This window comes from Cheilinus undulatus, linkage group 21, assembly GCF_018320785.1.
Source record: "Cheilinus undulatus linkage group 21, ASM1832078v1, whole genome shotgun sequence".
In the NCBI taxonomy this organism is placed as follows: domain Eukaryota; kingdom Metazoa; phylum Chordata; class Actinopteri; order Labriformes; family Labridae; genus Cheilinus; species Cheilinus undulatus.
Window position 1 is genome coordinate 27,522,591 of NC_054885.1, and position 23,700 is coordinate 27,546,290.

Below are 23,700 nucleotides of genomic sequence, written 5' to 3' on the forward strand. Positions count from 1 at the left end.
GCTCCTACATGAAGGATCAGGGACTGTGTTCCTGTTTGTGCAGTCGTGTGATAGCTGCTCCTTCTCTCTCAGGGCCTAGCCGGGCAACTTTGAGGCTTTGGAGCTGTGAAGGAGTGTGTAATATGTGTGTAAGTGTAGTGCTGGTTCATGATTGTGTTAAGAGGTAAGTGTATTTTCAGGCGTGTTATGTGTTCATTTGCCTCTCGTGTGTTTGCGGCCTGCAGATTGATAATTACCAGCAGCAGCTTACGGCTGGCAGCCAAGGGCAGAGAGAGCAGAGAGGAGGAGTGAGAGAAATGCAGGGAGAGAGATGGATGAGTGGAGCTGCTTGTAAGACCATGAGAGGGGGGTAAAAGAGGAGAAAGGGATGAGGAGGAAAGAGGGAAAAACAAGAGGTGAAAGGGCAGGACAAGAGGGAGGAATGAAGACATGGAGAACATGAGGGGAGGGTGAAGAGGAATGCTGGGGAGGGTAAATGAGAGAGTTTCCGGGTGGATGAAATTGGACAAGGGATCGAGGGATGGTGCTGATGTTGGGAAGGAAAAAAACAAAAAGAGAGATGGAGACATACAGTGTATTTTCATATTGTACTGAAGGTAAACAAATTCACACAAATCCTTAAGGACGACTCAGTGGAACACTCCAATTTCTATTTTAAATGTCATAATTAATTCACAAATATAAAGCATAAAGGTGCATTTAAATTTAGCACGTTATCCGCATAAACAGAATTTAATTGCAAAAGATACAGTCGGTATTAGGTCATAGTTGGGGGTGTGGCATCTCATGGGGGAAAAGAATCCAGCCTGTAACACTACCAAAGCACACATTTTAAACTCTGATGCTAATGCTAACATTTGCCACTCTTGTGAGTCATTACAATAAATTGACGAAGGATGATACATTATTATTATCATTATTGTTAGTAGTAGCAGTGGTAGGAGGAGGAGGAGGAGTAGTGTTTTAATTATTTCAAGTGAAATTGTGCACTGTTCAACTTAAATTGCATTGATTACTTTTATACAATTTTTAATTTATTTTTTTCTTCACCATTATTTTTTGCTGATTCTAGTATTAAAAAGACCAATCTATTTGGCTTTTTTTTTTTTTTGCAAATTCCAAACACACTAATCCTGTTATTATAGCCATCGAAGGCTTGCTGCTATGGATTAGCCCATCAACAACTGCGTCACCTATAAACATCACCCTTACTTCTGTTATCATCATTATCAACTGCTATTGTTCTCGATAGTAATCCTCTCTATTTCAATTTCATCTTACCTTATGCTAATGCTAATTTTGCAATGTTTTGTTTTTTATCAATCATGGTTGTTATTGCTAATTCTACACATACTGCTACCATATGATTGCTACCAAACTTTGAGTGGAGTTTTTACTCTTTATTTCATAGAGAATAGTGGTCCAGTTCTGATAAAACTTCCACTACATTGTAGCTGAGCTAATCACTGTTCTGGAGACAGCCAATGCGAATATTTACTATAACTAAACCTTGCCCATAGCTACTGCCTTGTTGTCTTTAAATGATGCTGGTCCAAACAAGGTTTGGTGCGTCACAAACGTGGATTGGAACTTTTCAAGATGGATTTGCCTGATGACAGACATGGAGTCTGGCAAATCCTTCAGCTTTCAAAGGTTAGAAATAATGTTGGGTCTTTATAATAATACATCAAGGAATACAGTCTAGATGGCTCTTCGCAGGGTGTCTGGAGAAGACTTTGGTTGTGCACTTGACCTATAAAAATAAAGATGATTGGTGATTGATTGATAAATGTATTATATGTTATAAAATACTAGTCGCCTGGTGGGCTGCATGGCGCAGGGGTTAGCACTGTTGCCACAAAGCTAGAAAGTTCCTGGTTCCCTTCCCGTTTAGGGCCTTTCTGTGTCGAGTTTGTGTTTTCTCCCCGTGCGTGCGTTGGTTTTCACTGGGTTCTTTGGCTTCCTCCCACCCCCAAAGACACGCTTGTGAAGTTAATTGGTGACTCTAAACAGGGGTGAATGAGGTGTGAATGTGGCTGTGTCTAGTTGTTTGTCTCTATATGTCAGCCCTGCGATTGACTGGCAACCATTCCAGGGTTTACCCTGCCTCTCGCCCAGTGACAGCAGGGATAGGTCAGCCCATCCTGTCTTGGCCTTTTCATACCTGGTAATGCACCCAATGACTGCTGAGGTTTCAGGCCCTTGGGACATCACAGCACGACCAGGGGCTTGTGGCAACCCTACTGCCTACCTGGACAGTATTCAAGGCCATGTTTACTCAGCATATTCACCCCTTACCCTGCCCTAAAGGTATAGACTTTGTTATTTTTAGGTTTTAGATTATTTTTCCATGACCCTGGTAACATGCAAAGACATGACCAGCATGACCTGGTTTGTGTCAACCCATCTTCCGGTCCGATGGTGCCCTCATACAGCCACATCTAAGCCTTACTTTAGCCTCAATTTTTGGCCCAAACATGCCCAAAAGTTCTGCATTGTACTGTAAATGTAATGAAGTGCTGTCTACTGACACACGTTTGGATTTTGGATCCCATGGACGCACAAAGATTATCCTCCTGCTGGATGTCATGCAGTCACAGAGTTCAGCTGGGTAAAATATGATAGTTAAACATAAAGGAATTTAATTTCAAGGTTTATTTGAAGGGCAGAAGGCAAACTAACACCACCTCAACATTGGAGTTTGTTTCCCTGTGGGGTCAAGCAGATGTAAAGTTTTATGGACTTTCCATTTGATGCCGACTTTATCTATAGATGTAACTTGCAAAATCAAAATACACACACAGACCTAACTCTGTCCATGAATCTAAGTCTTTGGCAAAGTATTTAAGAAGGTTAATTAAGTGTCTAATGCAGAGGCAGGGTGGGCTTTGGCACTCATTTTCCCTAACAAGTCTCTGGATGCGACTTGCAACTCTTCCAAACACACATTTCTCTGACACTGGGCCATACAGTGCTCACTCACTCTCCTCAACAGTTTTATCTCTCACTCTCCCTCTTTTTTCTTTACACTTTCTTCTCTTCAGTTTCTCACTGCCTTCTTCACTTGCCTCTCTCTGCTTCTCTGTTTCCTCCCTCATCCCTGTGGCTGTTTTCACCATCCTAACTCTACCACAGTGTTTATGTGAATCTCAGTCCGACTCACTGTATGCCGGCCTTGCCTCTTGTGATATGTGCTGGAAACAAAGACAAAAAAATAGAGTTGTGTTGGGCCTGTAGCGCAGCTCTCCTCCCTGGGGACACGGAGGATATTTTACACCGGGTGGATCTCCTACTTTTTAGGCAGGCTGATTTTTATTTTGGGCTCTGCCGTTTCCTCCCGCTGAGGCACTTTTATTGCATAATTAGGCGCCGGGGCCAGCAATGAAGTGGTTTGACAGTATGAGCACGTCCCGTCTCGCCTCCCTTCTCAACTTTGTGTGTGTTGTTGTGGGGTTTTTTTGTTGTTTTTTTTTAACCAGCCTGTCTTAATCTCCCTGCTATGCCTGCTGGTTCTCCCCACAGCTAAGTTTGTCAACATCCACTGAGTTCTTGAGGATGAGGATGGATGGGGGTTAGGGCTAGCCTGCGAGACTCTTGGTGTGTGCGTGCATCATTACGAATTCATGTGTATGTGTGTATCCCATTTCCAGCTAGGGCAGGTTTAATTCGGCTATGAATGATGTAATGTTAAGGGCCTTGCTGTAATTCAGTTCATTTAGAGGACTGAGGAGGTTTTCTTTTCCCACAAATCTTCCCCTCTCCCTATTTTTATGTCCGTGACCTTGTGTCACCACAAAGAGCGGTCACCGTGTTCATCTTCTGCTAGCATCTAGTTTGATGGTTTCTATCTTTTTCTATTGTTACCCGCTCTAATTCATTTTGGCATTCAATCTCCCCTGCCCTGTTTGTTAACCTGACTCGCCTCCATCACAGTGCATGTGTGTCATTTTGGCGCTGCTTTGTGTTCTGACCTTATAGCACTGCTGGTGACTCCACACGCAGTCGCTCCTCATCTCATCTCCTCCGTCTCCATCGCCTGTAGGAGACAGGCGTAGGAGTCAGAGGAGATGAGATAGCATCCTAGCTTCCAGGCCATGCCCCCCCCCCACCCCCCTCTTCTTGCATCCCGTCCCACAAGCAGCCCCCCCCAACCCCCACCCCTGCCCCCTCATGTTAGGCCTTTAGGTTTGTCTCAGGATGTCACTTTGTCACAACCCCTCAGCTTGAAGGCTGCCTGGATGTGACAGTTTTGGCCGCATTGCCTCAGCTTGTCTGGTGGTGACAGGCCATGCTCCAGCGAGTCATTACGCTAACTCGTAGCGCTAAGTGAGTCGCTAAGATACAGCGCTAAGCTGATAAAGTACCGGAGAAATTGGTGGGGATGACTCTCTGCCAGAGAGGGATTCCCATCACTGAGACCTCTTAGTTCTGTCCAATGACTGTAAAATTACTTGTTCTTCTTCGCCAGCTCTGCAAGGAACTAACCTTAAAATCATGAGGGAGTTAGCTTTTGTAGCCAGAGCTGAATTTGAGGGCATATGTAGATGTCTGGGCTATCCTTTCAGTATTCCACTGTGATCTCTGCAAAAGGAGCATACTCACCTATTAGCCTTGATGCCACTTAAAATTCACTTGAAGGGTGGTGATATAACAGAACCTCATCTGCAGTGTACCCCTTTTTTTAAACTACCAGCACTGCTTGTTAAGACTGTTCTCTGGAACTATGCTTCACTGCAATGCTAATGAGTAGCATTAGGAGATGTCTGCTGGAAGAGACAGGGGGGCAAAGAAGAGGCTGATCACATTTTGGCCCCCACAAGACAGTCAGCCATCCAGCTAACAAGTCAGCCTTAGGGCCTGAGCTCCACCACTATAATCTTCTATTGGTACTCAGTTGTGCAGTCACTATCTCCGTCTTTGGCTACCTGCAAGGCCAAACTTCCTCATTCAATTATTGCTGAGAAAATACACCACAGAGCGTCTGACACAGTCCAAGGTCAAACATTGAAATCAGAGGGCTTTTATGTTTGAAAGCACAGGGCTGATGATGGAATGTTTTTGGAAGCGTTTCAATGAAGAAAAATCCTTGCCTATTCAAGCCTTTTAGAATATGAAAGTAGTGTCTCAGAGTCAGTGTTCATACAACAGACCAGATTTTCTCAAACTTTCTGTAGTTTGCTCTCAACTCTTGACTGCAGGTCAAGTCTCCATCTCCCAATGGCAGTGAGTCTCTGCCTTACTTGACTAAAAGTGGAAAAAATGAGAATGACTGTATGTGCAAAGACTAGCTGAGCTTCTACAAAATGATGTTCTTGTCTGAGGGTCCCAGCATGCATCCACCCTCAGGCTTTAATTACTGTGTGGGGATAATGAGTCAAATCCAATCAGCTCTCTCTCCTGCTCTTAATTTGTATGGAGCTTCTATTATGAAGCCAGCGCTTCAGTCCCTCATACCAGCTGCCCTGGAGTGACACCAGGCCCCTGTCTGTTGTGTCTATGTGAGATCTCTGTCTCCACACACAATAACATCCATGTTAATCAGCTTGTGTAATTATCAAATTGACTCATATCGCTATCAGCATGTGTGACAATTGGTAAGCATTCCTTGCAGATGACAGATATTAACACATTTTTATATACCATGGGACATGACGAGTCATCTTACTAAAAGAGATTAAATCCACCTATACATATGGCAGCTGCAGAGACAGATACTTTGTCATCCTGCTATTATGAGTCTGACAGCCAAGTCTAAATGCCCACATGTGTATGCATGAGTCTGTGTGAGTGTTGGCTGAAGAGACCCTGAAAACCTTAATGGATTCCTGCAGAGTGAAGGACAATCGTAGCCCATGGCCAGTCCAAGCTTATCCTCTGCTCATCTCATCTCAGCTCAGATTCAGCCACAGCCCCAGCTAGGCCTCGGGCCATCTGGCTGAAACACAACCACACATACATACATACACACACTCAGAGTCCATGAAGTTAAGTTCTGAACTTCCTCCGAAAATCCCTTTTAGAAGACTCTGCATAAGCCAGTGAGCTTCATCCAGCTGTTCTTACTCACTGAATTCCTCCCTATACCTAGAACTTGTCAAATAGTGTCTGCGTAGGTGTGAAATGTGTGGGCGGGAAATAAGAGACAATAATGGGGAAGTAGAAATTGGCAGTGTTGCTAGAAATAGGCTAGTTATCATGGTTGCTGGCAGTGTTGAGTACACTACCTCTTTAATGGCTGAGCTCAATTATGGCTAAATATGTTCTATAACAGCCAGACCAGGAATAGAGTTTCTAGAACAAAGTTTCATATATCACATTCAGCCAAAAAATGGACTGTGGGACATCAGTGGACCATCAGTGGGGGTTTTTCAGCCCTTTTTCCAAAACATATCTCTAATTCTTTGAGTAAATCATCAACAAAAACTAGCTTTTTTATTCTTGTGAGCAACAGGTCACAAACGAGGCATTAGAGTAGGGGTTCTCAAACTGTGGGAGACATGAGCAGTGACACAAAAATGACTGGACCCCTGAAAGTCCAGTAAATGAGGCACTCCTTAGACCAGTGGATCTCAACTGGTTTAGCCTCAGGACCCAGCAGAACCTCCTATATGACTAATCATGACCTAAATTTCTTAATTTTTTCAATCATATCCAATATGTTTAATGAAAAATTGAGCAGTTTGAATTGAAACAGATCAAAGAGATGAAGACTGTTTTTTCAAAATAAAAGCACATCATAGACTTTCTGCCACACCTTTTGTTTCCAGGTACACATCTGTGACAGTCTAGGACTTTTGGGTCCCTGACCCACCAGTTGAGAACCAAGGCCTGAGACGGCCTTACTAATATCAGAGCTTGCAAACAAGTGGCAGCACTCGCCTCCTTGCTAGTATTTGATACTCCGGCATGTCTCAGATCAGCTATTGGAGCTTTTTATAAACATGTTTTTTTTTTTTTTTTCAAGGTTCAAATTTCTCAGGCAATAATTTTATACTTTTGTATAAGTCCTGTTATGTGCTTGTACAAATGGTATTCAATTAAATTTTGGTATTCTTGTACAGGGGTTTTGACTTGTTTTACAGTGTATTCTAAGGAGTTAAAGAAGTAATGATGGCTTTTTAGAATTTACAATAAAATTTGCTACTCATTGCTTAAACTTAGGATGGACCATGTTTTACTTACCTCCATGCTCCCCCTCATTTTGCTGAGACTCAGAAAACTTTCTCCTGTGTCTCCCCTTATGGGTGGCCCTGTGCCCAGCATGTCTGGACGTCCCCCCTTAAAGTCTAACAGGCCAGCCTAGAGCCCACTCAAAAATCGTGAATGATGGTTTTCCTGTCGCCTTGTCAGAATTAGGACGTAGGGGATGTAAAAATAGACAATTAGAGCTGTCTTGGAAGCTAATTCTTTACATTTCAGTGTGGCGCATATCCTTTTGTTAGTCACATCTTTTTGATGCCAAAGAATGAGCTCAGAAGATTGAATCCTGTTGTGCTGCTTTCACAAAATGATACACACTTAAATGTTGAAGGATAAATAGAATATAGAAATCGTTATGAGATATAATTTAAGACAAAAGAGAACAAAAAAAGTAATGTTTTGCATAATTATTCTCTGACATGCTTGTATTACTTTAATATGACTGGTTAAAGGAGATATGATCACTGTAGACAGTGTATATGATTCCTTTTAAAAATGTATTTGCATGCATGTCAAGGATGATATCATGCACACAATGTTGAATGTATTTCAGTAAAGCTAACACTAGAGCAGCCAGAGATCTCTGTATACTTAAAACAGCCAGTGGGTAAAATTTATCCATTATTGGAGTGCATTGATTTTCATTAATAGCACTGATCGAGAGCAATTATCTAACCACGGACGGTGAACAGCTCATTAACCACAGAGAGAGACCTTGATCACTTGGCAGATGATGATCCGTCACATCCAAAAACTATCTCAGGACTGAGCAATCGGTCCTGAAACTTCTCTAAGACTTAAAGCATTGAGCATATCTATTGACGTTTCACAATCATCCTTTTTTGTGTTAAATGTTGATCTTTGGCTTCTGACTGGCAGTGAAATAATAGAAAAGGTGTTTTCATGGCAACATCTATTACTATTTATCTGCTTGTGTAAAATAAAACAGAGAAAGTCAATGCTTCCTTACGGGCAGAATTTTATCCACATGGTGTGTCTAGGTATAAATGGCCATTTATAAAAGTTATTCAGACTATTTTTCATGACACCAGGTGCTATAAAACCAACTTTTAGGAAAACTCAATGACAGACAGACTTTTAGATTTTATCAATACAAAGTTAGAAGCAAGAGATCCATCTGGGGTAAATCTTACCCAATCGAAGTTCTAGTGTTAAATATACTTTTCTAAATATATTTTTTTAGGGGGGTGTTGTTGCCTTTAAAGGAATTATAATATAACCAGATGTGCTATTAGCTCCTGTTTTACACATTCATACAGATGTAGAGCTTACACACACCGTATTAGACTTATGACATGACAAAACACACCATCTCTCTTCTCCTGATTTCCATAATAAAAAAACATAACCTACTACACTTGCAGGTGCTGTAAACAATCAGTCTCGTAAATCAGGTAACGTTACCTAAATCCATCAATTTCAGCACAGAAACAATAGCATAAAGTAACTATTTCAGCTTTCAGGTAAATTCTCGTCAGGAAGCACAAATTAAACTTTATGACCACATCGGTAAACATCCACACAGAGCCAAACAGACAGTTTAATGCAGTGGTTCTCAACTGGTCCGGCCTCAGGGCAAATCACAACTGTAGTTTCCAAAAAAATTTTCAACAATACATGTTTACTTAATTGAATATGTTGCAGTTTGGAGCATGATTGGACCAAAACACCTGATATATAAACAAAAAAGGGATAAAACTGACCAATTTTATATAATCTTTTCCCATCATTGTGTGCCAATTTTTGCCAGTTTTCCAGAGAACTTGTGATATTATTTCAATATCATGAGAAAAGTAGCCATCAATTGCAAGAAGAGGAGATAACTTAGTTGAAATATTGATCAAGTATTTAAATGTAACCAGTTTCACAGTAAAACAGAGTATCATAAAAGGTATGGATGCATATCCAAAAAGGACTTCAGGACTTTTTCTACCATTTTTTTTTCAGACCTAGTCCCGACCAACTGAAAACTGCTCTACGACCCACTTTTGGGTCCTGACCCATCAGTTGAGAACCACTGGTTTAATGAACAGTAATGCGGCAAAAGGAAGAGATGTGTTCACCATTTATCCTATATGGAGAGGAATATTTTTCTGTCATTCATGGTGGTGTAATGATGCCATTATTAACCACAAAGGCAGCTTTTGGAAGCCTTTTTTTTTTCATCAGTAAAAGTCTGACTTCCTTTGTTCTTCCCCTTCATCATAGTATCAGCTTTGGAGTCATCGTCTCATCAGATTTAGCTTTATTTTGCTGCTTTAGTTGCAATTCGGTAAAGCTGTTACTAGAAACTTAAAAACTTCTGCCTCTATGGTAATGCTGTTATCAGCAGTCGTTATAGTCACATTGATAATATGCTACTTCTGGACTGGTGTGGCACCAGAGTCCTAACTTATCACAGCATGGTAGTGTCATGACCACAGTCTCGTCTGATTGGCAAAAGAGATGCCAACTCTAGCTGGCTGATAAGAACAGTATACAGCCAAGGTAGTTTCAACTGATACTGTTTTCTGGGCAGATACCGATCACTGGTAGCTCATGAGACCAATAACTGGTATTTAGAACCTATATGCATTTATTATGGCATACAAAATGTACTTAATGTGGCAAAGTAACATTGCATGATCAACAAAAATGTAGGATCAAAGATTTAGCTCTAGCTCTATCAACATGAGAAAAGACAGTGCAACACGATAAAAGCAGGAAAACAGGAGGTGATGCCATACGCTTACAGTATAACTTGCACCCAGGATTAAGTATTGATTGGCTAGTACTCATGTCCAATCTAGCTAATCAAATTGTGTTATATACGGGACATTTGGTGACACTGTGGAGAGTGAAAATAAAGCCAGAGGGGAAGACACACTTTGCAGTGGAACCAAAGCAGCACATTTTTTGATTAATTAACTTTATCGATTGTCTGTAAAATAAAAATGCTGTTACAGATAAGTAGCAAAAAGACAAATATTGACCCAAATAATTGGTCAGGCTGATAATCAGTCTACCTCTAGTTTCAACGCACATTTGCTACCTAACACTTAGAGCGTCGCTGCACATGTATAGAGAAATGAGGCACGAGGAAACAATAAGAGCCACAACAAGGAAAAATCCCATTGTCAAAGAATGTGATTTATCAAAATGATATTCACAGTCTAAAGAAACTGGGGAAGCCTGGCTTCCCTTGGCTTCCCTGAGAAAACACCACTGGAATTAAGTACTCCTGAAAGAGACCTGTCTTTAATGGAGCAACAGCCATAAAAATTACCTGCTCTCTGTGTTTTGCCCATGACCTGAGGCCTTCCATGTAGTGCGCTATATTTACACAATAGTTGCAGTGGATGGCCTTGTGAAAAAAATGTCTTTAAAAGAGTACCCAGCATGTTAAGTGTCTTTAACATTTGCTCTCCACCCTCTGTTTGAGGTTTTTGTTCCTGTTGTGTTCGTCTACAGTATAAGTGGACTGAGTGTGATCGCTCCTGGTGGCCCCCTTCACTTTTACTCTCCTCCCGGCTCTCTGTGTGCTTCTAATGACTGGCCAGCTGCACGCTGCTGTGTACTTACACCACGGGGTAGTTAAGAGAACAAGGCCACACACTGACACTATGCATTGTGATCCCACTGTGACACTAGGACTGCAGGGGTGTGTGTATGCATGTGTTTAAGTACATGTGTATTTGAATGTGAATGTGCACATTTTTCTGCTCAGTATGTCTCTGTATGTACTAATTTACTTGTGTGGGTTTTGCATTTGTGTGCGGATCTGTTTGTCTGGCCTCGCCTGCTGTTTGCATCTCCGTGTGCTTTAATTAGTATGCGCTTTTGCATCGAGGCCTTTGTGATTTGGCACTGGCACTGCATGCTGGCGAGGCATAAAAGATTTGAAGTCTGTCTGTGCTAGTCATTCAGCCTTAATGGCGTTAGTTACACAACTGAACTCAAGTCCCTGCTGCATAAATGGGTGGCATTTAGAAATATGAGCAAGTCCAATGGCAGTGAATCATGTAGCACACCGCTGCAGAGCATGTCTGGGATGACTGACATTGACATTGACCCAGATGGGCACTCCCCCTGAATGGACAGCGGCTGAAACCTAAGCAGTACTAGCTCAGTGTCAGGAAGGGAAAACAGCCCCGCTTTGTGGGTTTCAGCACTAACAGTTGTGGGGGAGAGGGCTGACTCAGTGCCCTTGTCTGCTGCTTAGCTGCTTTGGCAAGAGCATAGTCTGTGCAGAGAGAGCCTCAGTTTATAAAGAACTTCTAAATTCCTGCCTGCTTAAGTGGCGCCAGCTCTGCTCTGTTTAGATCTGCCAGTATGCCCACCATTAGCTTAAAAAGTGCCACATCCTCCCTACTGACAATGCAGGGAAGTACTCAATCAGAGCCAAATGCTCAATCAGGACAGTGGACAGCACCTACCAGTCCCTAAAGCAGCTCCAACACTATGGCTGTTGTTTCCCAAAAGAAGTTTTGCCAGTTCAGTACCATGGACAGCAGCCCTCACAGCCACCAGCATGAGTCTCTGCCTTCACAGAAGCTGCATGTCCTTCAACCCCTGAGGAGGATTTCGCCGCCAGATCATTCACATTTTCTCTACTTAGATTCTGTATTCGTGCCCCCTGCCTCCACCTGGGCAGCAAAGAGAGCCAGCAGCCATTTTGTTATTTTTTGTGTGTGAGGGTTAGAGTGTGGAGGCAGTTTGAAAAGTATGCAGTTGTGGAGAGAGCTGGAGAGACAGCGAGTGTCTCTCTCAGCGCCTCTTTGCAGCCCTCTTTCATGCCTCTCAGCCTGGCTCAGCGATTAACCCTGAGTACCCCACTGTCCCTGCTGACCTTTCTCCACACAGAGTCCCATTGCTGGCCGCAGCACTACACTGACAGGCCTCTCAGACAGCTGATTAACAGCAGTAGGTGTGCAAATGGTGTTCACAAAAGAGGTGAAGGTGTACACACAAACTAATTCTCTTTTTGCTTCTTCTTCCATTACTTCCTCTCTTACTCCGAGTGAATCCTAAGGTGCTGCTCTGACACATCTTTCAGGTCGAGCAGACTGCGAGATGCTGGAAAGGACACACAGTTCTTCTCTGGTGGGGGATCAGTGTGATAAGCTGCTGCTTGGCTGTGTGTAGGAGTGTGTTAACATTTGGAACTCTCACAGTTTGTTTCACAAGTGGTGCAATATTTTATTGGAGAAGCTGGTGTGGATGCAAATCCCTCATGCCAATATGTGAGCTGTGATTTTCCAGTGTGAAAACTGGACTGCCAGGCTGTGGCTCAACAGGACTGAAATATTACTGCTGCTCAGTTAAGGCGAATCAATAGCAGCTAATTTGTGCTTTACATGAGGAAAATCGGAACCACTTTCATTCCGCCTGCTCTTGTCATACACTACACATCATCTTTACAATGTGGTGGAATAATAAAGTGCCTCCTAAAAGTATTAAGGTTCATTGAATTATCAATAACTTTGCCTCTCTCCCCCTTTCCACTCCAGCTCTGGGCCGGTCAATGATGCCCTTCGGCTTGATGCGACGGGAGCTGGCATGTGAAGGCTACCCCATCGAGCTGCGCTGCCCTGGAAGCGATGTCATCATGATTGAGACGGCCAACTACGGCCGCACAGATGACAAGATATGTGATGCTGACCCCTTCCAGATGGAGAATGTGCAGTGCTACCTTCCTGATGCCTTCAAGATCATGTCACAGAGGTAACTATTGATCTGTTTGGATCTCGAGCATGTTTGTGTGTAAAAGTCAGAGCCTATTGGCAGAGGAAACAAGATACTATTTCACAGCAAATTTCTACCAGCTTCCTGCTTTGTCCTCCTGAGGTGTTGTGAAAAACTCACGTCAACCTCTTCACTCTGTGCAGAGCGCCACTGCATTTTGGCGTGCATGTTTGCTGTGTTGTTGCTGTGCATGAGTGTTTTACTGGTTAAGTCCTTCCTACAGCTGCTCTGTGTGTTTGTGCTCAGCATCTGCTTCCTCTGAGCTCAGATCAATGGAAGCCCTCTCCCAGCTATCCATCACGCATGTAATGGAGGCACGGGGTGCTAGCTTGGGGAGAGAGCAAAGAAGGGAGGGAAGTGGCAGGGGGTGGAGGAGAGCACGGAGGGGGTAAAGGAAGGAGAGACAGCTAGGAATGATGGGATGATGGAGTGGGTTCAACGTTGATGATTTGAGATATGAAGGGAGTAAAGACGACACAGGGGAGAAATGCTAAAAGCGGGGTAGAGAGGGATTATGTGATGGGAATGAGTGAGTACATGTGCAGACATGCACCTTTTTTTTGTACGTGAGATGGCATGTAATGATGCGGTTAAGATGGAGGCTTTATGTGCATATGAATGTTTTCCCTGTGTGTAGAGTATTTGCTTTAGCCCCCCTCGTCCTTCCCTGTTCTCTCACCTCTAATTGCTCTCACTCACGCTCCCCCAGGAGAGGAGCCTCTTACGTCACTCACCCTCTCCCTGCCTCCTTTCTTTCCCACTCCTTTTCCACCTACCTCACTCCCACTCTGTTTCCCACCTCCCTGCGGGTGCTGCTGTCACATGATCTAGTCTAGTGTGAAATTACTCCCTTCCCTACCGTTCTTTCAAACCCTGAAGATGTTTTTTATGTGTGTGTGTATCCACTTCTCTTTGTTTTCTTACAATGGCACTTGTCATTTTTTTTTACTTTAGAGGTGTCCAAATTATGCCCCATTGGGTCAAATGCTGCCTGTGGTCACTTTTTTGTTGGTCCACAGCAATTAAAAAATAAAAAAGCTAAATATGGCTCATACTAGAACTCTGGGTACCAAGAGGGCCACACTGATTTTATTTTCAGGTCCAAAGGGCCAAATTCTTATAAATTGTCTAATATTCTCAATTTAACCATTGTGATCACTAATATATCAATGAAAGGAATTATTATGTTGCTTCCATGTTCATTTTGGTACCAACATTCATGTTTTTAAACTCAAGTGCAAAAAGAAAAGGTTGATCTAATGAAATAAATACAGAATTACATTAGTTTTAAGCAATGCAGTGAACACGATAGTTACTTATTTTGATATATTTTACTTGCACAATCATTTTTCTCAAGTGCATTTAGTGTTGCATACAAAATAAGTTTTACAGACACAATTACAGCCAAAAGTATCTACTAATATCTTTCAAAGAACTCAACATAGACCAGTAAACAAAGGCTTTTAGAAAATGTTTTTGTTTCTATATTTCCATGGCAGATTTTGTCTTGTTTTCTTCATGTGTACAATTTATTTATTTATATATTTGAAATTGACTTGGGGGGCCACACTGACTGAAGAGAAAGGCCATTTTTGCCAGTTTTCCAGCCCGTTGTAGAGCATGAACCTTGTGCTTGATTATATCTTACCTCATGGTTTCAGCATTAAGCAGATCTGCTGTGTTAATTATATAAACAAACATTTTGTCACAAATGTTAAACATATTGATAACCAAAATAATTACGATATCTGCATTCAAAACATTCTGATGAGTAAAGACAAAAGGATTACGGCAGTAAAGATCTGTACAAATGGCACTTATAAGCTCCAGTATAAGTAGTATATATAATATAAGCTCTTCTGATTGTCCATCTAAAGGTCAGATTACAAAGCATATCACTCTAATCTTCTTCAAGCACCAACTCTCTTATAAAGTTCTTCAGTTTTGTGCAGTTTGCTCTTGTTCTATGTCTGAATGTAGAGATGAGCGGTCAGTGTCTCCCCTCTCTGACCCAGAGTTCTCATCCTGACCAGTGGTGGAGCCAGTCATAGCCGGACTGACCAAGGCTCCTCTAGACTCTGATGGCCACCTCAAAATCCTTGACATTGATTGGCTCTTGTCAGCCTTTAATGGAAAGCTGCAGTTTTTTTTTCTGTAACCCTTTTAGATTGCATGGTAGTATATAACAAGAAGAGACACAGATTATTAATAGTTAAATAACTTTTGAACCACAAATTGTAGTCTCTTACTTTTTTCCCTCTTGAAGCTAGCCATTGTGCCATTCCAATGATGCTATCCATGCCTTCAAACCCTGTACAGAAGAATTTCTAGCAAACCTGGAACTTGGGTGACTTTGATGGGTCTTTAAAGATCAAATCCACCCTAGTAAATATGATATTGAATGCCTTTTAATTATTTTTTCAATCAATATTTACCATTAGCAGCTACTGCTAAATGCCATTTGTATCCCACAATGCCTTGTGACAGGCCGTGTGACCAGTGGCAAGCTGTTCCGTCCATGCATCATGCTGTGTTAAACTGCGGTATTTAACTGCGCAGATCATAGTGGAGACAGCCTGAATATCTCATAATGTAGAGAAAGAGAGACTAAGAGAAATTGATGTGGCTCTCTATGTTACTTCAGACAGGAGCTGCTTTGATATTTTTAAGACTTTTTGTTACACAGTGATTTTTTTTTTTTTTCACCTTTTGGTCCCCAAGAGAGAACAAGTTAGTGCAAAAAAGTTTTAGTCAGTATTGGGCACTGTGTGTCATACATTAAAATGTTTGTGTAAAGTTTAACTTTTAAAAAATTCAAGTGACATAACTGCAGCACTCATTCTGAAAGCCCAGGTTGTCCTGAATAAAAAAAAAAGATGTTTGAACCTCTACTGCGCACTACAGGGTTAATGTTTTACAAACTTTTTAAGACAAAAGTCCAGGCAAGACAAAGTGGTTAAAAAATAGCGTATGGCTTGAAGGGTTAATCAGTAGGTATATGTTACCCTATACAACTATACAAACTTAACACCTGCATGTGGCCCTGAGTGAAAAAAAAAACTTACAGGACTAGGACTAGGGAGGAAACAGTTACTGGTTTTAATGATAACTGTGCTATAATTGCCCCAGGGTCATCATTAATTATACCGTTCAAATTTTAATAATCATTTAAGCCACTGGAAACTGATAACCATGCTTTGATATCACAGTAAATAATGTCCAGACAGCATAATACAAGGAACTGTTGAGGTGAGTGAAACAAAAAAACAACACTCAGGATGACTTCAACTTAAATGAAACATTCAGGGACAGGAGACGTCACTGTCCCTCTCCTCTATTCTCTTGTCTGCAATGTAGCACATTGCCTATCCTCAGCATGAAAAATACACTCTACTTGTTGGAGCAGCAACTGTCTTTAGTTACTTAGCTCAGATCATCCATGAAAGCACTCAAAAACTCTGTAGCCAGTCCTGTTAGTCAAAGATTAATCCAGTATTGAAACCCTCATTGAAATCAGCAGAATGGACTTGAAATAGCACACTTAAAGAGCTGAAGGATGGTTATATTATGATGTGTTCAGGGTCAAATATGTTACATGCATTCAAATGTAACATCATAAAAACAAAAACTCTGTTGAGAAAATTGAATAAAAGCGGTTAAGAGGATGATCATTTTTTTCAGTAATATCAAAGAGATAAATCAAATGGAATCATGACTTTAACCTTTGCACTCAAGCTCTACTCAGAGCTCACATTTCTCTTAATGTATTGTCATTTTGTCTTTACTCTGTATTGAAAGGTATCAATTGCAACATTGATAAGGACTCAGTTTGACAAGGAGCTTTGGGTTGAAAACATTGGTGACTTTGGTACTTCTGTTTCCTCTTGAATGTAAACATTGAAAATATTGTATGGCTTAGAGCTAGTTTTTAACTGGTTGGCCATCAGGACCTATAACCACTTATTTATGAGAAAGTGTGACCCATATTTAAAAAAAATATATATATGTATATTCTAACTGAGTCTGGTTAGAAATTTGAAAAATGTTTTGCTATATTGATGAATGGAGACAAGTAAGTTGAAATTTTAAGAAAAAGTCTCAAATTTACTTGTCATCACAAGAAAAACATTTAAAAGGTGTACGGGTGTGCTGTGTGTCTACTAAGGGCTTCCATACATCAAAGATATTTTGCCACATTTGTTTCCTGGCACACTTTTGCAACCCATTGGAAACAGCATTTCGACCAAAAAGTGGGTTGTGAGAAATAGGCTTGTATCTTTTAGATGTATTAAATGATGAAGAATAAAAGTAAAAATGTTTCGCTCTTTTTTCCCCATCAAATTTCGGACACTATGGAGCACCATTGTTGAAAAGATTGATGTATGAAGTCAATTCGATTAATTTGTGTTAAATGTTTTATTATGTTATTTTTTTGTGTTAATTAACCAAGATTAATGTGTTATTTTGATGAAACTACTTTCGATATGTTAATATTTGGGATGTCAAAAGATATTTTTAACTGCAATTAATCTCAGAATTCCTGTACTTCATTGCAATTAATCACCCTTTTTATTGCATTTTAAGATTCCACTTTTTTGCATTTAAACTGTTTTTATATTTTGGAATTTTCTGTCTTTAACCTGGGGTAATTGACTTCCTGTTTGGGCACAGACCTACTTTTAGAAGTAGATCAAAGACATACTTAACCAAAAAGGAACTTGCTATAGATTGAAAATGAAATAAGAGATTATTTAAAAGCTGCAGATGACTGCTGACTTGTCCACCGAGCTTTATGTGAGTTTTTAAAGTAGAATGAATGGTTGAGGACTTATTTTCTTTCACTGTGGCTTCAGGGAGACGCTGACACAGCCTTTACCAACGTTTGTTGAAAGAGACAATTAAGCATGCAATTAATTGGGTTGAAAAAAATTAGTACACTAATTGTGGACATTAATTGATCACAGTTAACTCATTTAATCTAGACAGCCTGTTAATGTTTAAATGTTTATATAAAGAGCAAATACATATATTGTTCTGTATCGCTAATTTGATATGTCATAGTTTTTTAAAGGTGAATCAAGATAATAAATTTTGTATTTTGTAACATCTCTACCCCAGACAAACTTCCTCCTTTCATTCGTTTTTCTCCCTTCCCCCTCTGTCTGTGTCCCTCACAGGTGTAATAACCGCACCCAGTGTGTGGTGGTTGCAGGGTCAGATGTGTTCCCAGACCCCTGCCCAGGGACCTACAAGTACCTGGAGATCCAGTACGAGTGTGTCCCCTACAGTGAGTACAGAGACCCCGTCACCCAGGCCCACCTCCCTCCCCTCCTCACCCCATTCGCCACCCTCTCCCTTATCCTCCTCCCCCCTCCCCCTCTTCAGACCCCGGAAACCCTTGACAAATGACATTGTCGCACTCACGCACGCACACTTGCTCTCTCTCTGTCATATTTGACACTAGCAAAACAATACAGGACAGACAGTCAACCTCACCTGCTCTCTCTCTCTCTTTCTGTCTTCCTTTTCTTTCTCTCATACACACACAGACACACAAACACACTCACACAGAGTGCTAAACCTTTTTTCTTCATCAACAGAGCGACGCACCAGTGGCTGAGAGGGATTTTCACATGGGGGAAGGTGCACCACGAACACAGAGTCTGATAAGCACTTGACGCACACCTACTGCAAAATGTGGGGTCAGCCCTTATTGGTGCCCACTGTAGTGAAACACACACACACCGCCTCGCTCTCACACTCTGATTGACCCAGGGGCATGCCTCCGCCTTTATCTGGCGCCAAACACCTTTGCTGTCCCTCTGATTTCCAATAAAAATTAAAATTGGTTGCGGTGAGATTGGGAGGCGGGGGGGCGTCGTGCCGTATGCCACACCTCACAATAGGAATGTCAACACAGACTGAAAAAGGCTTATTTTAGACCACATGCCCCGGAGCACCACACATTTTAGTGTCCCCATGGTAACGGCTGACATCCTCCCGGTGCTGCTCAAAGCTCGGTGGCAGGTGTGACATATAAACATAGCTGCATGCACGCTCACAAAAAGCCTACCTCAAAGTGGCAAAAGAGGAACACAGTTGCTCTCTTTCCCTCTCCATCTGACACACAGAAGCAAGCTTACACTCACACAGAAAGGATTATACAGTGTTGTGTTCATCCTCGTTCATGTGAAAATCTCCGCTCAGTCTCCCCTCCTCCCTCTCATGTATTAATACTCTGAGCACAGCATTGATCCTCTCACTGTGCAGGAGCACCTGGCTGGAGGGGAGGAGCAGAGGTGCTCCCCTCTCTGCTAGGCGGGAGCAGAATTTGGGTGCAGGAAGAGGGTGGAAGGACAGTTAAGGGTCTTGGGGTGGTGGGAAATTAGGATCTTCTTTGGGTGTTTTATTGATCGGAGTGGGGATACAGGGTGATTCTCTCTGCTTTTTCCTCAGGCACAGATGTTTTGGTGAGTTGTGGTTCCAGTGGACGCCAAGCTGCTAATACCCCTTTCTTCAATCCTTTCTTTTCATCTCATTTCTCTGTGGTCTTTCACACATCCTTCCTTTGCCTATCATCTCACTGATATCACCTCTTCATGTCTCTTAACTCTGTTTCCGTATTCCTCTCAGTCACCTCCCATCTACACTCAGAGGTCTTTTATCTTCAACCATCGCCCTATTTCTCTCATTCTTCTGCTGTTTTTACTCTGTCCATCAATCTGCCACTACATCTTATCATTCTATTCTGTCTCTTCTGCTGTCTCTGTCGTTTTTCTCTTTTTACAGGTGGGACTTCTTTTCAAGTATCCGAGCATCCAGCTCTGACTGAGAAACTCAGGGACTTCCAAACACCTCTTTCAGCCCTTGCCCTTGCTCTGCTCAGTGCTGTTGCGGCCTCAGTTTACCAATGTGAAAGACTTTGTTGAGTCGGGTTGCATCCACAGCAACAGATAAGATGAGGTTAGCTAGGTTTTCTTGCCATTGGGGGATTATTCTCCAGTGTAAATCTTTTTCTTCACAGCCTCCAAGTGGCAACAAGTGTTCTCCTCCAGTCTCTTCTGCCCTCTGCTCACCTGTCTTTCAGTCGATTTAAGCTGCAGACAGAATGACCCTCTCTAGACATTTGACTTTGGTTGTTAGTCCTCTGGGCTGCAGACTGGTGTCCTGAATTGTTGTTTCCGTAGAGGTTCATAGTCCACAGCCTTGCATTCAAGCCTTCTTTTTACCCTCCTGCTGCACAAGTGAGCTTGTTCTCCCTCTGCAAAGCAATCAAAAGGATGATTAAATAGCTGCTGACTTGCAATTTTCCTCCCCGTGTTTGGAAAAAAACTTTGTTGATTGCGTCTGAGTTATGGCACGGCTTAGAAAATTGGAAGCTGATCCCCTTATGATGAAAAGTCTCGCCTGTCTGAGGTGACAAAGAAGAGCCAATTACCCCTGTCCTCTGTCACTCTCCTCTGCTGTAGAATCAAACCTGTGCTACGCTTCCTCACGCACCCACAGAGGGAGAAACAACACAAAACACGTCTCATACTGCGGGATGCTCTTCGTGTTTGTGCTCATCCGACAAAGTAAATACGACCTGACACATTCAGACACAGAGCTGCAACCGTTCATCCCCAAACCTAGCCACCGTCGCACTACATGCCACTCAACTCGGCCACTTTTAATTACCTGGAGAGGAGGGGGGGCGTCTCTCTCCTCAGTTCTGCCTCAGCAGAGATTTGTCAAGATTAATTGAATTTGCTCCTGCTAATCGCTCTGGTAATGCCCCATCGTTCACGTCTGGCTAGGAACGCCAGGAATAATCCAGATCTGATGCGTGTGTTTCATCAGTCGCCTTCACAAAAAGGTGAACCAAAGAGAGATAAAGGTTGGTGTCATAGCAGCTGAGATGTTGCACGGCCATGTTGGCAGATGCGTGTGATGTTTGTGTGTGACAGGGTCCTCTATGTGTGTGTCACAAAGGCGCCATGTTAGCAGTCACCTGAAACGGCGAGGTGACAGCCAAAGCCGAGCACACACACACAAACACACACACACACACCTCTGACAGCTGAGCTCAAACAACGGGCCAGAACATGTGTGTGTGTTGTTGCGCGAGGGGATCGCCTTGGCAAAACACAACATCGGCCAACAAGTCAAATCATATCTCATCGAGCCAAAAAAGCCCTGCAAGGCCTCTCCGCCACAGAGCATTGTTTTTGCCAGCCGGAACAGAGAAAGACAAAACGGCTCAACTGAACTCTCATTTCGCTCTGTCACAGGCTGCTGTAAACTGCTGGATTCAATAAAGACATCACAGATCCATACACACATGGCTGCAGAGGCTTTTTACTGCAGAAACCCTGCACAGCCGTCTTTAATACAGATGTACACAGAGTCCGAGTAAATCTACCCTGTAAGAGAACTCTACCTGTCCCCCCTCCTCTTCTAGGACACAGTGCTACATCATTATTGACTTCTAATGCTCTCTCCGCTCAGGCCATCCATGCTAGCCATGCCAGAGCCATTACACTTAGTGTTGGGGCACTGCTGTTTCATCAGCTGCGATTTATCTTGTTAATACATGCACTGCAGGTAACTGAGGAAGTGGCTGTAAAATCGCTTACTCAGGCTGGACAGCAAGACCAAATCCTCCACTTACACTTTCATATTTGGGATTTTTTGTTGTATCACAAAATGAATTAAATCATTCCACAAAAATCTTGAATGCTGCATATTAGAATGGACAACATTTCTAGTTTGTTGTACAGCATTGAAGCCAAAGAAGCATGTCGTTAGAAAAATTTATGAGGAAGCCAACTGAGTGACAATGCCTTGAAGACACAGCACTATGCAGAACTTTAAGGCATGTTTGGGCCAGAAATTGAGGTTGAAGTAAGTCGTAGATGTGGCAAGTAAGCTGCCTAAGGGCACCATGGGGGCAGGGAGGAGGATTGGCACAACCCTGGTCGTGATGTCCTTCGATTTTACCAGGCACATGGAAAAAATAACTTGTTGAGAAAACAAAAACTTTTGGACCTTTTGAGTGGAGCCCTGGGTGGATAGTAAGCACGGCCTAGAATACTGTCCAGGTGGATGGTAGGGTCGCCATGAGCCCCTTGGTAGTGCTGTGAATGTCCCAGCCCCAAAAACGCCAGCACACTACAGGCTTATTACCAGGCATGAAAAGGCCCAGACAAAAGAGATGCCATTGAGCTTGACCTTGACAGCCAAGGTCAGCAGCTGCTTAACAGCATTGCATGCTTCAGAAGGAAATGTAACATAACCAAATTCACTACTAGCTCCTGTTTTCACACACAGTCATAGAAATGTAAGGCTTGCACACACCAGATTACACTTGTGTCACCAACATGACTTGCTAACTTTTTCTCTCTCTTTCAGTCTCTTTCTGTAAGCATTTAAATACACAAACACTGTTTCAGGGCTACTCAAAACCAGGCTTGATAAGAAGTAACCTTCTGCAATCTTGGCAAGCCAGGTAACTTTACCTGAATCTGTTCATTTCTGAACAAACAAACAAAAAATAACTATTGCCTAATAAATATTAAGCTTACTATCACTTACAGATAAATTTAGATAAGTTACACAAACTAAGAATTACAACAGCAACAGAAGCATCTGCGTATAGTTCAGTAGCCAGTTTTGGAGCTGTCCCAATATCAGATTTTACTGTATTTCATGGCTGTATTGACAATTCAGTAAAGTTGTTATTTACTAAGAGTTCAAAAACTTCTGCCTCCATGCTAATGGTGCTAATTGGTGTGAAGCCAGAGGGCAGCTAACTTTCTTATTTCTGACTAATCACAGCATAGTGTCATCTCACTGGCTAACATTAAGAGAGGCACTGTTTCACAAATAGAAGGAAATGATAAACAGGGAAGATATGAGATAGGAGCAACAATAAGGAAGTGTCACTTACACAGTCAAAATAAGTGTTTTTTCATTAAAAAAGACATTCACAGTCTGAAGAAAAAAAAAACAACTGGGGGGGCCTGTCTTCCCTTGGCTTCCAGCAGGAAACGTCACTGAAAGTAACCCAGCAATTGGCACTGACATGATGTGCTGTAGATGTAATTTTGAAGCCAAGACGAGTTGCCAGGACCTCAACATTGACACCAGGCCCCCTTCTTCCCTCAGGTCAGTGTAGTCAACAGCAGAACAGATTCTTGTGTCAGTTTGGAGCAGACACTCATAGTTGTAGAGTTTTTTGTGACTGTATTTTTCTCTCACATTTCCTTCCCTATTTTTTAAATCAGTGCTTTCCAAAGTGTGGAGTGAAGCCCACTGGTGAACCCTGGAGGTCCTTCGGGTGGGCTGCAAAAGATCATTTACAATAAATAAACTAAGCCCAAGGATTTAATTTCCATGTCACAAAATCTGTGTCAAAGTTAAACTGGTGTTGTTTTCCTCTGACTTCCTGATTATAAGAATGTATAAGTGCTTCTGGAAACATAACATCGTTTGAATAGAGTGTGCAGAGTTTCAAAGTTAAAGCAATCACTATCAGAAGAGAAAATGTAAGTAACTTTACAGTTATATGATCAAAAATATGCAAACAATGATGAAACTGAAAAAAATTATCCTGATGTTATGGATCTATGAGGGTTTTGTTGGACTCCAGAGAAATGTATGTTTTTAAATTGGGCCACAGTGTACTAAAGTTTGGGACAGGCTGCTTTAAAGGTCACATATTATACACTTTTTGAGGCTTTTCTAACAAAAGTATGTGCCCCTGGCCTGTCCACA

General features: G+C 42.1%; 1 protein-coding gene across 2 annotated transcripts in view; it reads left to right on the forward strand.

The window, feature by feature from the left end:
• The window catches only part of adgrl1a (adhesion G protein-coupled receptor L1a), a 145,194-nt gene that overhangs the window by 73,229 nt on the left and 48,265 nt on the right, over positions 1 to 23,700 (forward strand). For both annotated transcript variants that reach the window (XM_041778195.1, XM_041778194.1), the window contains exons 3-4: positions 12,711 to 12,924; positions 18,123 to 18,232. In XM_041778195.1, the coding sequence (XP_041634129.1) occupies positions 12,711 to 12,924; positions 18,123 to 18,232 (324 nt within the window). The remainder of the gene's footprint in view (positions 1 to 12,710; positions 12,925 to 18,122; positions 18,233 to 23,700) is intronic.